Source organism: Sus scrofa, chromosome 1 (genome assembly GCF_054392235.1).
Source record: "Sus scrofa isolate SSC_HxYL_T2T_F1_AM1 chromosome 1, Sscrofa_HxYL_maternal_Yorkshire_Landrace_v2.0, whole genome shotgun sequence".
Lineage (NCBI taxonomy): Eukaryota > Metazoa > Chordata > Mammalia > Artiodactyla > Suidae > Sus > Sus scrofa.
In genome coordinates this window covers 43,082,964-43,098,276 of record NC_139383.1, presented here as the reverse complement: position 1 = coordinate 43,098,276, position 15,313 = coordinate 43,082,964, and the positions used below count along the sequence as shown (strand labels likewise).

General features: G+C 37.3%; 1 protein-coding gene across 6 annotated transcripts in view; it reads right to left on the bottom strand.

Moving 5' to 3' along the window:
• Window positions 1-15,313, bottom strand: part of FAM184A (family with sequence similarity 184 member A) — a 109,241-nt gene that overhangs the window by 34,120 nt on the left and 59,808 nt on the right. For all 6 annotated transcript variants that reach the window (XM_021088987.2, XM_085016432.1, XM_021089003.2 and 3 more), the window contains 3 exons: window positions 10,478-10,639; window positions 8,132-8,253; window positions 7,517-7,667 (listed from right to left, as the gene is read on the bottom strand). In XM_021088987.2, coding sequence (XP_020944646.1) covers window positions 7,517-7,667; window positions 8,132-8,253; window positions 10,478-10,639 — 435 coding nt within the window. The remainder of the gene's footprint in view (window positions 1-7,516; window positions 7,668-8,131; window positions 8,254-10,477; window positions 10,640-15,313) is intronic.

Sequence of the window (15,313 nt, the reverse complement as noted above, 5' to 3'; positions counted from 1 at the left end):
ATTTAAACTAAATTAGTAATAACAGTCATAGAAATGAAATTAAGGTGGAAATAAGATAATATGTTAGGTAAGTCTTTTTTTTTTTTTTTTTTTTTGCTTCTTTTTAAGGCTGCACCTGCAGCATATGGAGGTTACCAGGCTAGGGGTCTAACTGGAGCTACAGCTGCCAGCCTACACCACAGCCACAGCAACATTAGATCCAAGCCACATCTGTGACCTGAACCACAGCTCACGGCAATGCCAGATCCTTAACCCACTGAGTGAGGCCAGGAATTGAACCCGCCATCTCATGGTTCCTAGTTGGATTTGTTTCTGTTGCACCATGACAGGAACTCCTGTTAGGTAATTATTAATACTTCTCAGAAACTAGGTCTTTAAATAACTTTATAATCATACATCCATTGAACCCTTTCAAACCCAAAATATTTTAATTCTCTTTAGTATCTTGTCACATGAAAGAGAAATAGATTAAATTGATTTATTACTATCTAAAAGCTCTTAAGTATTTTTCAGGTATGTTCTGTGCCCTAGTATCTCTAAAGGCACAAACTGCTTTGCATTTCATCATAGTCTTAACTGTTGTATTTTGCAGAATACACACACATACACACACACACGCACAAACAATACATTAAAACCATCTTTTAACATCCTTTTTTTTTTTTTTTTTTTTTTTTATGGTCACACTTGCAGCACATGGAAATTCCTGGGCTAAGGGTCAAATTGGAGCTACAGCTGCCAGCCTGCACCACAGCCACAGCAACGTGGGTTTCCAGCTACATCTGGGACCTACAGCTTGTGGCAACACTGGATCTTTAACCCACTGAGTGAAGCCAGGGATCACCAGCATCCTTGCAGACACAATGTTGGGTTCTTAACCCACTGAGCCACAATGGGAACTCCTTGACACCTCTTTTAAAGCTAGGTATAGATACCATAGTTTCATCTTTTAATCTCTTTTCCTAAAGGTGCCAATATAAAAACTGGAGAAGGAGTTCCCTGGTGGCCTAGTGGTTAGGGACTTGGTATTGTCACTTCTGTGGCTCAGGTTACTTCTGTGGCTTGGGCTTGATCCCTGGCCTGGGAACTTCCACATGACAAGAGAGTGGCCAAAAAATAAAAACTGGATAGACTTAAATTCTAATGAGGGAGGTTTGGGCAGGGAAAAGAAAATATTTTTAGATTTGTAAATTAATTCAGAAAACAATTTAGTAGTATTTATTTTAGAAGAGAAAAAGTCTCAAGCAGAAAAACAATAGCCTGGGTCTGATAAAGATAGTATAATATAGTTGAAGAATGTCATTAAAAAAAAAGTTTGTTAATTTTTTTTAATATAATTTTTTATTTTCCCACTGTACAGCAAGGGGGTCAGATTATCCTTACATGTATACATTACAATTACACTTTTTTGAAGAAAAATTCAAAACAAACTTCCACATCTACTAAGGAAAATACTGCAAATTAACTTTGAATCCAGGAACTGAAGTAGGAAGAATGAGGTATAATGGATGTTGGCTGGTTTGGGTAGACTTTAATTCCATTCCACATTTTCTGAGAAAGCAAAACTGAGACTCGCCTGCTATTCTCATTCTCTGTTCTGGCTGGCTTTTCTCCTTTCTCCTTGTTACTTCCCCTTGTTTTCCTGCTGCCTCCTTTGACTTCCCTCTTCCTTATTCAAGTTGTCTCTTTTCCCAGGGTTCAGGCTAGATCTCTGTTGTTTGTTTTACAGTTTCTTTGAAAGAAAGAGAATTCTAATTTCTAGGAAGAGAACCTTAAACCTTCAGGGTCAGCATCTCTGATCTCCTGTCACTGCTCAGGGCTTCTGTCAGGGCCATTGCCCTGGTCAGCTGAGAAGAGACGACTATTCCAAATCCCTTACTGTTACTCACTCAGAATCTGCTTGCAGCTATTCTTCCATTGAAAGGTAGTACTGCAGGAGTTCCTATTGTGGCTCAGTGGTAATGACCCTGACTATTGTCCATGAGGACATGGGCTTAATCCCTGGCCTCGCTCAGTGGGTTAAGGATCCAGCATTGCTGTGAGCTGTGGTATAGGTTGCAAATGCGGCTCAGATCCTGCAATGCTGTGGCTGAGGTATAGGCTGGCAGCTGTAGCTCCAACTCGACCCCTAGCCTGGGAACTCCTTACGTTGCGGGTGTAGCCCTTTAAAAAAAAAAAAAAAAAAAAAAAAGGTACCTTTGCTCATTTAAAGTGTGCATAAAACTGATGAAAATGTAATCTTTTTTCAATAGGCAGTAATATAATTTTGAAAGAAAGAGAATTCCTTTCTTCCTAACATAAAACTTTCTAAGAGTTAAGAGATGGAGCCAGCAGAATGAGTACTGAGCTTCTGGTGCCAATTATACTCAAAAGTTTTGTGTTCTAAATAGTCTAGACCAGAGCTGTCTCATAGAATTATAACGAGAGCCACATGTGTAATTTTAATTTTTCAGTAGTCACATTTTTAAAAAAGGGAAAATTATTTTTAGGCACAAATTTAAGCCAAATATTAGCATCTCAATATCTAATTATGGGGAAAAGTGAGACTTCCAAATCTTTTTTTATACTAACTTTCTAAAACCCAGTATAGGCCGACATCTCAGTTTGGATGAAGCTCATTTCAAGTGCTCAATAGTCATGTGTAGCCCGTAGCTACCATTTTACATAGCCGTCTGGAAATCAGAAAACAGCCTGCAACAGCCTTAAGAAACTGGCTTTTCAGATGCTCTCGATCAAGAGCACTTATTTGAACACTCTATTTCTTATTCATGTCATTGTTCTTTCCTACAGGGTGTGAAAAATGTCAAAATACCCTGTAATTGTAGAATCAATGCATCTAAAACGAAACTTGCCACCTCACCCCTTCAGTGAAGTAGCTTTTTGTGGTGACCTCCCCATCTCAGAGGATGATCTTCTTTTCACTATCCTGGTTTCAAAACCGGAGTCAGCTTTATCATTTCCTTCTCCTTTACCAAAGTATTCCATCAAACTGCATGACTCACTCCTTTACGATTTCTCTTGCAATTCTCAGTGAAATAAACTTAATTCGGGTCCTAATTGGGTAGAATTACTTGTATTTCACATATTTGACAACTTCCTCTTTGGATGTTGTGCCTTGGTTTTTCTTCACTCTATTCAGCAACTACTGAGGGCTTTCTATATGCCAGGCACAGTTTAAGCTGCTGGGGCTGCAGCGGTGAATGACACAGCTAAAGACCCAGCTCTTGTGCAACTATATTCTAATAGGAACGAGAATCAGTATGATGCGATGTAGTAGCAAACATTGTGAAGAGACAGCAAGCCAAGTAAGGAGAGAGATCGAGAGTGCTCTTTTAGAGAAAGTGGTCAAGGAAGATCTAGTTGAAGAGTTAAGATTTGACAGAGAATTGAACAAAGTGAAAGAAGAAGCCATGTAGATTTGGGAAGACCAGATTCCATGTGGAGGGACTGGCAGATGCAGAGGCCCTGACATGGATTATGCTTGGTGTGTGTGGTCCAGAAACTCCCAGTAGCCCCATATGGCTTGGACAGAAGGGGGAAAGTGACAGAAGATGACACTGGCAATGCAGCCAGAGGTCAAATCACAAGGCTACCGCAGGCCATAGTAAGAGTGTGGATTGTATTCTAAAGGTGTTGGGGAGCCACTGGTGGATTTGAAGCAGAAGAATAACATGATCCAGCTTAATATTTTAAGATCATCACTTTGGCTGGTTGGAAAATAATTTGTAGGCGGGCAAGAGGAAGAGCAGGGAGACCAAATGTAGGTCCCAGGTGCAGAAGAGAACTACAAATGGCTTGGACTAGGGTGGTAGAGTGGAGGAAGTGGTGCAAGACCCTGGATGCACTCTGAAGGCAGAACAGTGGGGAATGGTGACGGGTTGGCTGTACAGTGTGAGAAAGAGGAGGTAGAGATAGCTGAACAGTAACGGATGACAGTGTGTAGGAGGAGCAGTCTGGCTTAGGCTGAGGTTATTGAGGAGTGCATGGTATGTATTCAAGTGTCCTGTTTCAGACATGGTAATTTAGATTTTCACCCTTGCTTCAATAGCACAGCCGTATTATACTTTCTAAAATACAACTTTCAGCATGTTATTCCTCTACCCATAAACCTTACGGAGTAAACGGTTGAACTCCTAAGCCAAAGTTTTTCACAGTCTCTCTCCCCCACCGTCCTCTTATTTTTCTGTATTTCTCATAGTGTCCAGGAAATAAGAGGATATGAAAATGTTTGGTAAATGAATAAAAATATTTGTGTTCATACTTCACCCTATTCAAACATCACACCAACAGTGACCTCCTTAATGAAATCTTCCCAATTACATTGGCTATATTATCTTTCTCTACCCTAGACCTATATTCCTATTCAGCTACCCAGTGGCATGTTGGTAAATGTTTAATACCTCTCTGAAGAACAAAGCCCGGATTTGTAGCATTTGCTGCATCTGTGGTGTAAATGCTTCCACCGTGGATGATTGCAACCTACTGCCAGGACAAACCTGAATCCAGAATTGAAAAGGCACACACACGCTCAGCTTTGTGAGCTGGTGGAGCTCCTACCCCAGTACTCCCACAGTACCAACTGTCCAGAGCATGTGCCCAGTCACTTACTGCACAGTGACTTTTCTGTAGGTACACAGATCTTTCCCCTATTAGACTGCAACCATGTGGAAAATAAACACTGTGTCATATATATCACCATAACCACATAACCATAAATGGCATTGGAGAAAATTCAAATTAGAGTCAGACGTAAACTATAAAATTCCCTAATTCTTTGTCTGAATGATCTGTGTGTCTCTCAAATTTATCAGTCCACTGATCTGAATGACGACTATTAGAATACAAAGTCATACTAGACCCAAAACAAAATATGCCTTGAAAAAGATGAAAATAAAGAAATAGATGATGACAGTTTAGGATCACAAATAGAAAATATGATTCCACAAGAATTATAGAGTCATTTTTCTTTAGATAGAGTTAAAGAATAAGAACACAGTTCTTTTGCCTTAAAGGAACTCAAGTGTATATACCACTTAGCCCAGAAAACAGAATTAGTTTTGGACTAAAGTGTAATCATTGGATAGGAAAAAAAGAATGCAGTATAAAAAGAAAACTAAAATATATAAAATTAGACTCTGATTGGAGCACACAATGAAAATAATAGCTTTTGAAGTTTTCATAAAGTAAGAAACATCTGATAAAGAAAAGTGAAATTCTTAAGCTTTTCTATGACCGTTGTCTGATATGTAGGCCATAAGGATTAGTTAAAATCAAATTTAACCCTTGAGAGTTTAAATTCATGTGAAAGACAAATTATTTTATTTCTTCTTTGCTCTAAGTAAGATGAAACACATGTATAAGCTAAGGCACAAAAACAGACTTGGGTTCAGTTCACTCAGAAATAGTTAAAACACATGAAAACACAGATCCTTTGAAATCTTTCAAAGCACATGCTTCTGCCTAAGCCCTAGCTGTTCCAATTCTATTCCCCACTCTCAGTCCCTTAATGTCCAAACCCCAGCCAGGTCTGCCTTCCCTACGTGTGGAGGGGTGTGGGCAGGGCTGGGGTGAGCGGAGTGAAGTGGCTGTAGCAGAGCTGAGCAGGAGTCAGGTAGAAAGCGTGGAGCAGGTCAGAGCACGAGCTCTAGGAAACCATCTGAAAGAATCAAGAGAACAAGAGCCAGAGGGCCAAGATGAGTTTTCTGTCCAGAACAAGTTCCATTAAAGGTTCTGTGGGTCCTGCTAGAATTTTCATCTCGTATGTCTCCAAGAGCAAAACCTCTAATATAATACCCACTCTCACTTTCATGTGAAATCCTTTGTTCGGTTGTTTTCTTAACTTTCTTCAGGTACAGACAATCTTGGAATGCAAAAGCCAGGTGCCAGTCTCTCTATGGTAGAGCGTATGCCCTGCATACTTTAGAGTGGGGAGAAAGGAAGATACTATAATTTGGGAAATGGTCTGGTGGCCTGAAGCAGCACAGAACAGTTTACTCTTTGGAGGGAATTAACTTTTGCTTATCTTTATGTTTAATCTGCTTTGAAAACTGATTGTAAAATTCTTCCTGTAAGGCTAGAATAAACTGGAGTCACATGTAATAAATTACTTTATAATACACAGAACTAGAACAAGATGGAAAGCATTATGTCCCTTCAGGAATGAACATCCAAATAGACATCCAAAAAAGAAAAGAATACCAGGAAATCAGAGAAGCATGGATGAAATGGGACAATTTAATACAAGGGAGATGAATAATGATCAAAATGAATAATGAATAAAATAATGTGATAGAAAACAGGTGGGAGAAGGGGTGGGCCCTCTTTACAGTGCCAAATTCAGCCAGAAAATGTCTATGTCCATAATACTTCATGACTGAAAAACAAGGCTGACTTTTCAGGATGATTTTATTTTTATCAGACAATTTAACTAATTAAATCTTCCTAAGTACAGAACATCATAGAGAAGTAGTACCACTCTATCCAGTAAAATTGATACTTCTAGATCCCTAAATAGGAATATAAAATAAGTATACAGAAGGTAACTAATAAACAATGCTATCAAGGTTAACTATTTTCTAGTGAGAGTTAGTGTTTTCTCATTTTTTGTCTGAGTTTCAAAGCTTTCAAATTTATTTGCAAAAGCTCATAAATATTCATGTATATACACGCCCCTTTTCAGAGTAACATGATAAGTTATTAGGAAATACTAGTCACAAACTGGCAGACTCAAAGCACTCTTGAAAGACACGACATGCATGTTCCTGTATAATAAATAAGCTTACAGAAAGCTCATCCTGTTTATTTTGAAATTCGTCATGATCACGAAATAAAGATAATAGAGGATTTCTGACATTAAATTATTGAGCTGCTTCTTGTCCAAGTCCTGGACTTGCTTATCAACTGGTGACTCATTAAGTCCTACTTAATTACTAGCTTTGCAGGAGAATATTAAGAATTCAGAAACTGAGAAGTTGTGTGAGTGAAAATGTGCAAATTCTTTTAATTACAGTTAACAAATGCTCTGGAAATAATGCTGACATAATACAGAAGAAGTACCACTACCTTCCATTTATGTCATTTTCAAACACAACAGGCAACAACATCCTGTTGGTGAGAAAGAAGTAAATTGCTCACTTCTGGTAAGTGGTTTCAGGAAATCAGGATAACATTTAATACATTTTACCTTCCATTGCCTAAATGGTATTTAATGGCTTGAAAAAAAGATGTTATACTTCCAAAAAATAAGTAACTTTTCCATTTAAAAATCTCTACTATGTTCTGTTCAAATATTAAATAAAAAACGTGTGCTTTTCAGTCTCTAGGACAGCAGATGTAACAAAATTATTTAGTATACTGTTTCATAAGTTTAAGAATATGCCTCCTTGATTTTATGCATCTAAAATTTTAAGTATGCCCTATGAAAATAACAAAATGCAGTGAATTAACACAGTATTTTATATTTCTCTAGAGAATGTCAAGGAAAAAGAACCTTTATAATACACAGGGTATTAAATACCTGGTTTAAGAGATCTTCTACTTTCTTCTGCCATGAATCCTTGGCTGCATTTTTCTCTCGCTCTTTTAACTGCAAAAGTTGAGACATTGCTGACTTTTTATCCTCTTCATGTTGAAGCCTTAACTCTTCGCGAAGTTTAGAACACTCTTGTCTAAAGTAAAGCAAATGCATTTAATTTGTAAAGAGAATTGTTCCTCTTAATAACTGTAGTATAGTTGTTTGCAGGTTTTCTAAGTATTTAATTAATCCTCCTCAAAAGTCAACTAGGAATAAGAGGTGATTATTTCATAGGTAAGGACCACAAGGTAAATTGGTAACTTACCCAAAATCATTGCCTTATCAATTTACCAATGGCAGAATAGGTACTAGAACAGTAAGTCCTCTGAGTTCAGGTTAGTACTCTGCCTATGTTATAGCCAAGGACATGACATCAAAAGTAATCTGTATTTAAGCAGGAAAAAAAGAATTCCAATTTCTGTGCATTTAAGCATGGCAAAAATACATTAAAATTGCTGGAACTACATCTTCAACAATAGACAATATAAGCCATATAACAGAAAATCACTTTTTGCACAACTATATAGATATGATTACATTACAGAGTAAAGAATGTACCTAAGATTTTCAGTCCATTTTATCTCTAAGTCATGAGCCATTTTGTCCACTCTGAGCTTCTCTTCTTCTTTCATGGCAGCAAGTATTTCTTCATGCTGTTGCCTTTCTTGTTCTAGCTCACCCTGAAGAGTAAAAACTTTTCAATGAAGACGGGTCTTCAAAAGCAAACTCACCGTTGCTTATTTCAAATAAGGAGAGTGTCTGGATTAAAACTTTTACATTCTCTCAGCACAATAATTGATACTGCCATCTATGAAAATTATTCGAGGTTTTCTGACAATAAAATTATGGTATGCCATTTTATATTTTAAATGTTCTTGTGCAAACTATTTTTTATCAAGGCTTATAAGTTTACATTATTTTAAATAGTTTAAAGTCAGCATTAAATTAATAATCTTAACTAGACTTTCCTTGTCATGGGTATGTGACAATTCAATTATCTTCACATGTATATACATTACATAAGCAGATGTTATTTAAATGTATTCATAATGCATATCAAAAGTATGCTATATATTCAAAGCTTAAATATTACAGTTGTACCTCTCTGACATGATTAAACTAATCATGAGAAATTTAGTCTTCCGATTATTTTTATTATGTCACTTCAAACCAGTGGTCCGTGGATTTAGTCTTACAGTATGACAAATGTATCATATATATTCCACATATATCATATATCATATGAAATCTCTGTAAAGTAGCATAAATCAAGAGGTTTTCTAGAGCTTAGGGCTGGACGTGACCTGTTTGAACAACACTGGCAATCACTGATCCCTACTATCAGCACAGCTGCTCTTAGGGTACCAAAGAAAAGGAACAGATGATGGTCCATCCTTCTATTATCATAGTGACCCTTTCTGAGCCACTTGCTCAGAGCCTGTGTTGCAGCATTGTTGAGAGGCATATCCAGGTTAATGGGAAAGCAGCAAGTCAGTGCTGAAATGCCACCCTACCTTGTTGAGCTGTCTATTAAGCAGAAAATACTAAAACTCCAATTTGGCAATCTTAGCCAACTGTCATTTTCACTAAGTACTCTGCCTCTAGAAATTATTTTTCTCTACCAAAGACAGCACATTAAAAGGAGCAGAATCACTTTAAAGTATTTCTTTTACTGAATGCAAAGCATTAGACATTTTTGGGATGGGGAAAGAGGTAAGAAAATGCTTGCTCTTAAGGAGCTTACCCGAGTTAATGGTAAACCAGGATATAACACCTATATTTTCTCAATTAAAGTTGTCCAGCAGAACAGAAAATGAACAGTTGATAAGGTTTTGCTTACAATTTTTATAATGTTCTAATATTTGACAGAAGAACAATGTAAATATGTGCAAAGACCTTAAAAGATGAAGCTGAATCCAATTCTAAGCGTAAAAAATTTGCAATCATACTAATAAAAGGCAACATTTACTGAGTGCTTACTATTCTGCTAAGCACTGTGCTGTAATGGTTTACCTCATTCAATTATGACAATAGCATAAAGTGTATTATTATCCCCCATCCCTACAGCATTGTGTGGATGAGAGAATTAAGGCTTAGCATAAATAACTTTACCAAAGTTAAACCCTAAGTGGTGGTCCAGAATTCACACCCAACTAGCCTACTTCAGAGCCCACACTAAATCATCTCTCTGAAAGAAAAAATAAATCTCTGGCTACTATCCCCCTAGTTGTATGGATTCATTTCTCTATCTTCTAAGGCAGTCTAAATACTTGCTCTGCTTGAAGGGGAGAGACAGATCCTTTCTGAAATCTATAGGTCATAGAGAATCACTCAGTTGCTATACACGAGAGTTTGAACTCTTACTAGGAAATTAATTGTCCATACTACTAATTGTTATGGGTTAAACTGTGTCTCTAAAAAGATACATAGAAGTCCTAACACCCCAGTTCCTCAGAATATGATGTTATTTGGCAATAGGGTCGGGAGGCAGATGTAATTAGTTAAGGCGGGGTTATGCTGGAGTAGGGTAAGCCCTTAATCCAATATGACTGGTATCTGTATAAGACGTGAGGATACAGGAAGAGATTGAAGTTGTGCTGCCGCAAGCCAAGGAAAGTCTGGGGCTACCGGGAGCTGGAAAAGGCAAGGAACGACTTCCCTTAGAGGCTTAAAAGGGAGAATGGCCCTGATAAAACTTTGATTTTGAACTTTAATCTTCAGACTGGTGAGATGAAAGAATAATTCCTGTTGGTTTGAGGCCACCTTAGTACTTTGTTATGGCAGTCCTAGGAAACAATACACTAATTATATATAATGTGATGTTTATCATAAACTTTAAGCAGATTAACTCAATTATATTTTTACCTTGCTGATATTTAGATTAGAGCAGGATAATGACATTACCTCAACATTTAACAGAGCATCCTTGGTCTCCCTCAGCCTGCCTTTAGTCAACTCCAGCTCATTTTGAAGCCTGTCTTGGGAGTCCTGAAGACTAGCAATGAGTCCTTCTGCAGAACCAAGACCTTGTTCACTTTTGCTTACTATATCTTGGAGGCGGCCAATCTGCAAGTAAATACAGTATTTTTAGTACACCTACTGTAATTGACTAGCAAAACAGTCATGTTTGTTTTCTTATATACTTTAGATATAATTTTACTGATGGATCTTCCTTGATGAATCTGGAAGAAGCACGCAATCATAACAGGCTTTTTTTTTTTTTTTCAAAAGACCTCCATATTCATGATTTCCCTTTGTCACGACAACCCTGTGAATAAATGGATACCTCAAGCTCCTGTGAATTTCTAGTTCTATATAATCAAACACCTATAATAAGGAATTGATGTAAGATAAAGATTACATCCAAGATTGAGGAAAATGTATTTTTTAGATAAAAATATTATCTAAATATTATACACAGCTCTTTAAAATTGAATCCCTTCTATTTCATTTGTGCCCTGTTCTCCATCTATTTACAAAAGTGACAGATTTAAGTTAATATTGATAAGCTGGTAACTGTGTCTTAAATTAGGATAAGTTGTGATTTCTGTGTTTCCGTACAAAATCGATGTTACAAAATTTTTAAGAGTTGAATTTATACACTCACTCTGGGAATTAGGAGCTAATAGACAACTTGTTGATTAAGCAGATTCATACCCTCAAGTAGTGAAAACTAAAGTCAATAATGAAATGCTTTAAATTATCTAGAAAAATGCTATGAAGTAAAAACAAACAAACAAACAAAAAAAAACAAAAAACCTCTCATTTTTGTAAAACAGTCAAGCCTATCAAAACTCTACAGAAATGACAACTGGTAATTAAAAAATAATACCTGAATATTTCTCACTGCAAATACACACATCACAAAGAAAACTGAAATTCCTTCTTCAGTCCACCCCACCGCCCTGACCTGCAACCCCTGCTCCCAACTTCCTGTCTCCTTTCCATGCAGATATGTGTACATGCCAAACAATTCTGGTGAGGACAGCATTTTATCTTAGTATCCTTTAAGTGGTGCCAATCTCATAAAATGAGCTGGGAGCTTCCATTTTTTCTGGGCTCTGAAATGTTTTCATAGCTAACACTTGTATTTTGAAATTTTAGTGAAATCCATTCGTTAAAATCCTCTGGATCTAGTGCCTCTCCAGATGTTGGACTACTTGGTTTCTTTAATGGCTATAACTGGTTTGGTCAGGCTGTTCAACTACTTTGAGTCTTTTTAGAAATTTAAAGTTTCATTCAAAGACATCAGTTTTCTCTAAGTTTTAAAATTTACTAGCATATTTGTATATAAGTCATTTACAATGTTTTACAATTTTCTCTGTCACTGTATTTATGTCACATTTCCCTGGTCTATATAGCTTATTTTTATCTTCTCTACTTTTTGAGTTGATCTGGCTTGCCACGAATGTATTTTGCAGCAGTGAATAAATAAATGAGAGAAAAGCAACTGTAGCAGTGTCAAGAGTACTAAACTTAGCCGAAAATCTGGTTTCAAGTGCTGGGATTTCTGTCATGTGTCACAGAGATCAATATCACATTCTTCTTGATAATGTGCACACTGAGGAAATTACAGTAAGTAGAAACCACCTCCCCTGGAGCATCTATCCACATTTGTTCTCCTCTAACCCATTCTCCTTGAAACAGCAAAGTCAATTTGCTATAATTAAAAACATGAACATGAGTGTAAGCCCCACCCCGACACCAGCATCCACACATTTATACTTAGTATCTTCCAAATCCCTTCCATTTCCTTTAGGATAATATCCAAAATCTTTCAAGGGGCTTACAAGATTGTTGGGATAGCTCCTGCCTAACTCTCCAGCTTTGGCTTGGCAACACTCTTCTTTGGTCTTATCCCCATTGGGAAGAAGAGAGGCACTGGGTTAAGAACTGAGTTCTGGAGTTCCTGTTGTGGCTCAGCAGGTTAAGAACCTATATATAGCATTGAGAACTATGTCTAGATACTCATGTTACAACAGAAGAAAGGGTGGGGGAAAAACTGTAATTGTAATGTATACATGTAAGGATAACCTGACCCCCTTGCTGTACAGTGGGAAAATAAAAAAAATAAAAAAAATAAAAAAAAAAAGAACCTTACACAGGGTCCATGAAGATGCAAGTTCAATCCCCGGCCTTGCTCAGCAGGTGAAGGATCTGGCGTTGCCACAAGCTGTGCTGTAGGTTGCAGATGTGACTCGGATCCCACATTGCTGTGGCTGTGGCAGAGGCCAGCAACTGCAGCTCTGATTCAACCCCTGCCTGGGAATTTCCATATGCCACAGGTGTGGCCATACAAAGAAAAAGGAAAAAAAAAAAAAAAAAAAGAAGAATTGAGTTCTGAAATCTCACCACCAGGATTGGAACTCTGGCTTTACCCAATTACTGTGTGACACGGGCCAGTTACATAACTTTTTGTGATTAGTAATTAATATCTACTGCATAGGGTTATTGTGAGAATTAAAGGAACAAACAGTATAAAGGAGCGACTATATAAAACAATCCTAGGACATAGTAAGAACCGAATAAATATTAATTATTATTGGAAGCACTCCATCTATACTGGTATCTCTCCAGTTCTGAAAATCTTCTCATGCCTCAGGGCCTTTGCATAAGCTTTCCTCGTTTATTTTTGGGGCAAACCCCTGTTAATCACTTACCACCATTTTGTAAGTTTTATCAAACATCCTCTACTATAATAGCGCTAAACAGTGCTAAAATTTTATCAATAATCTTTAAGTCCTTGCTTAGGTTAAATACATTTAAATGTATATTCCCATCTTTAAGGCCCTTATATGTGCAGCTAAGTTCCTTTCCAGTAAAATTGTATGATTTTATAGTCCCATCAGCAGCTTTTGAGGGCTTATTTATTTGTCCTTATCAATACATGATCTCACTTAATATTTTATCATTGCTAATTCTATGGTAATGAAATGGCATCTCACAGATTTCATTTCCAGTTTCTTAATTACAGTGATAATAAAATTGTTTTTCATGTTTTTTCTTTAGTCCATTAAAAAAAATTAGGGTGCCTGTATTTTCCTTACTCTTTTGTATACACTCTTACAATGTTAAATTTTGTTAACTTACACAATTTGTCGATCACTTATTCCACCCCCCAGTTCTTCCTCTCTCACGATTTAGCTTTCGCCATAAAAATATTGTTTTTAATTCATGACACTGCTATCATATTTCAAAAGGCTTCTTTGTCCTTGTATTTTTGTCACTTGTATCTTCCTATTTTATTTACATTCATGATTTGATATTACATTTCCATGCTTGGCCCATCTGGAGCTTTTTTGGAACAAAGTCGAAGAAGAAATCTAACTTCATTTTCCTCCTCTCTTCCATTTACACAGTCTTTAAAAAGTATTGTCATCCACTATGATTCAGATCACACCCATTAACTCCAGCTTCTGTCCTACTTTTCTACTGAAATTACAGACAGGTCCTCAGAGAACCCTTGACGGTACAGCCTTTTGGGGCCTCATGCTCTCACTCTAGTCACCGTTGACACTGTGAGGCACTTCCACTCTCTAGTGAGCATCTGCTTTTATGGTTTTCTGATATCCATTAATCCCGGTGATGGGGCTTCTGATTTCTCCTGTTCAGTCTCTTTCCCTGGCTCTGTCAACTCAACATTGGTGCTCCTCTTGTTACCAGCAATCTTCGCATCGGCTTCGCTTAGGTAAGCTCTTCTACTTCAGTGGCTTCAAGAAGGCCTGATCATTAGCTCCAAGCCTGTCCACTCTCCTTAGTTCCAGCCTAGATGTCTTTACAGCCACCTCAAAGTCAGCATATTCAAACAGTTCAATGTCTTGCCAATTCCAGGGAATTTCCCCTGTAATTCTTTTCTTCCAACAGAGACACCACTGTCTGTTCAAATACCTCAGCTAGATACCTGAGTCACATTCTACCACTCACCATGTCAAGTCCTATAAATGTTATTTTATTTAAAAATATATTTTTATTGAAATATAGTTGATTTACAATATTAATTTCAGGTATACAACATAGTGATTCTATAGTTTTATAGACTACTCCATTTTAAAGTTATTACAAAATAATGGCTGTATTTCTTCATGCTGCACAATACATCCTTGTAGCTTATGCATTGTATATATAGTAGTTTGTAACTCTTTTCTTGTTTTTTCAGGGTGGCACCCACAGCATATGGAGTTCCCAGGCTAAGGGTTGAAATGGAGCTGTAGCTGCCAGCCTACACCACAGCCATAGCAACCCCATATCTGAGCCGTGTCTGCAACCTACACCACAGCTCATAGCAACGCCGGATTCTAAACCCACTCAGTGAGGCCAGGGATTAAACCTGCGTCCCCACAGAAGCTTAGTCAGATTCATTTCCGCTGAGCCACAATGGGAACTCCTGGTTTGTAACTTAATTCCACAGCCCTATCTGTTCCCCCCACCCCAGTGATGACCACTAGTTTGTTCTCTGTATCTGTGAGTCTATTTCTGTAGTTTTTCTCTTTTTAGATTCCACATAAGAGCATTTTGTCTTTTTCTGACTTATTGCACTAAGCATAAAGTTCTCTGTGTCCATCCACATTGTTGCAAATGGCAGAATTTTATTCTTTTTTATGGCTAATATTCCACTGTTGTATATGTGTATATATGTATTCTGCATATATGTGAGATCTTGTTTTTGATTTTTTATTTCTCTATATACGCACACACACACATACACACCACATCTTTATCTATTCACCTGTAGATGGACAC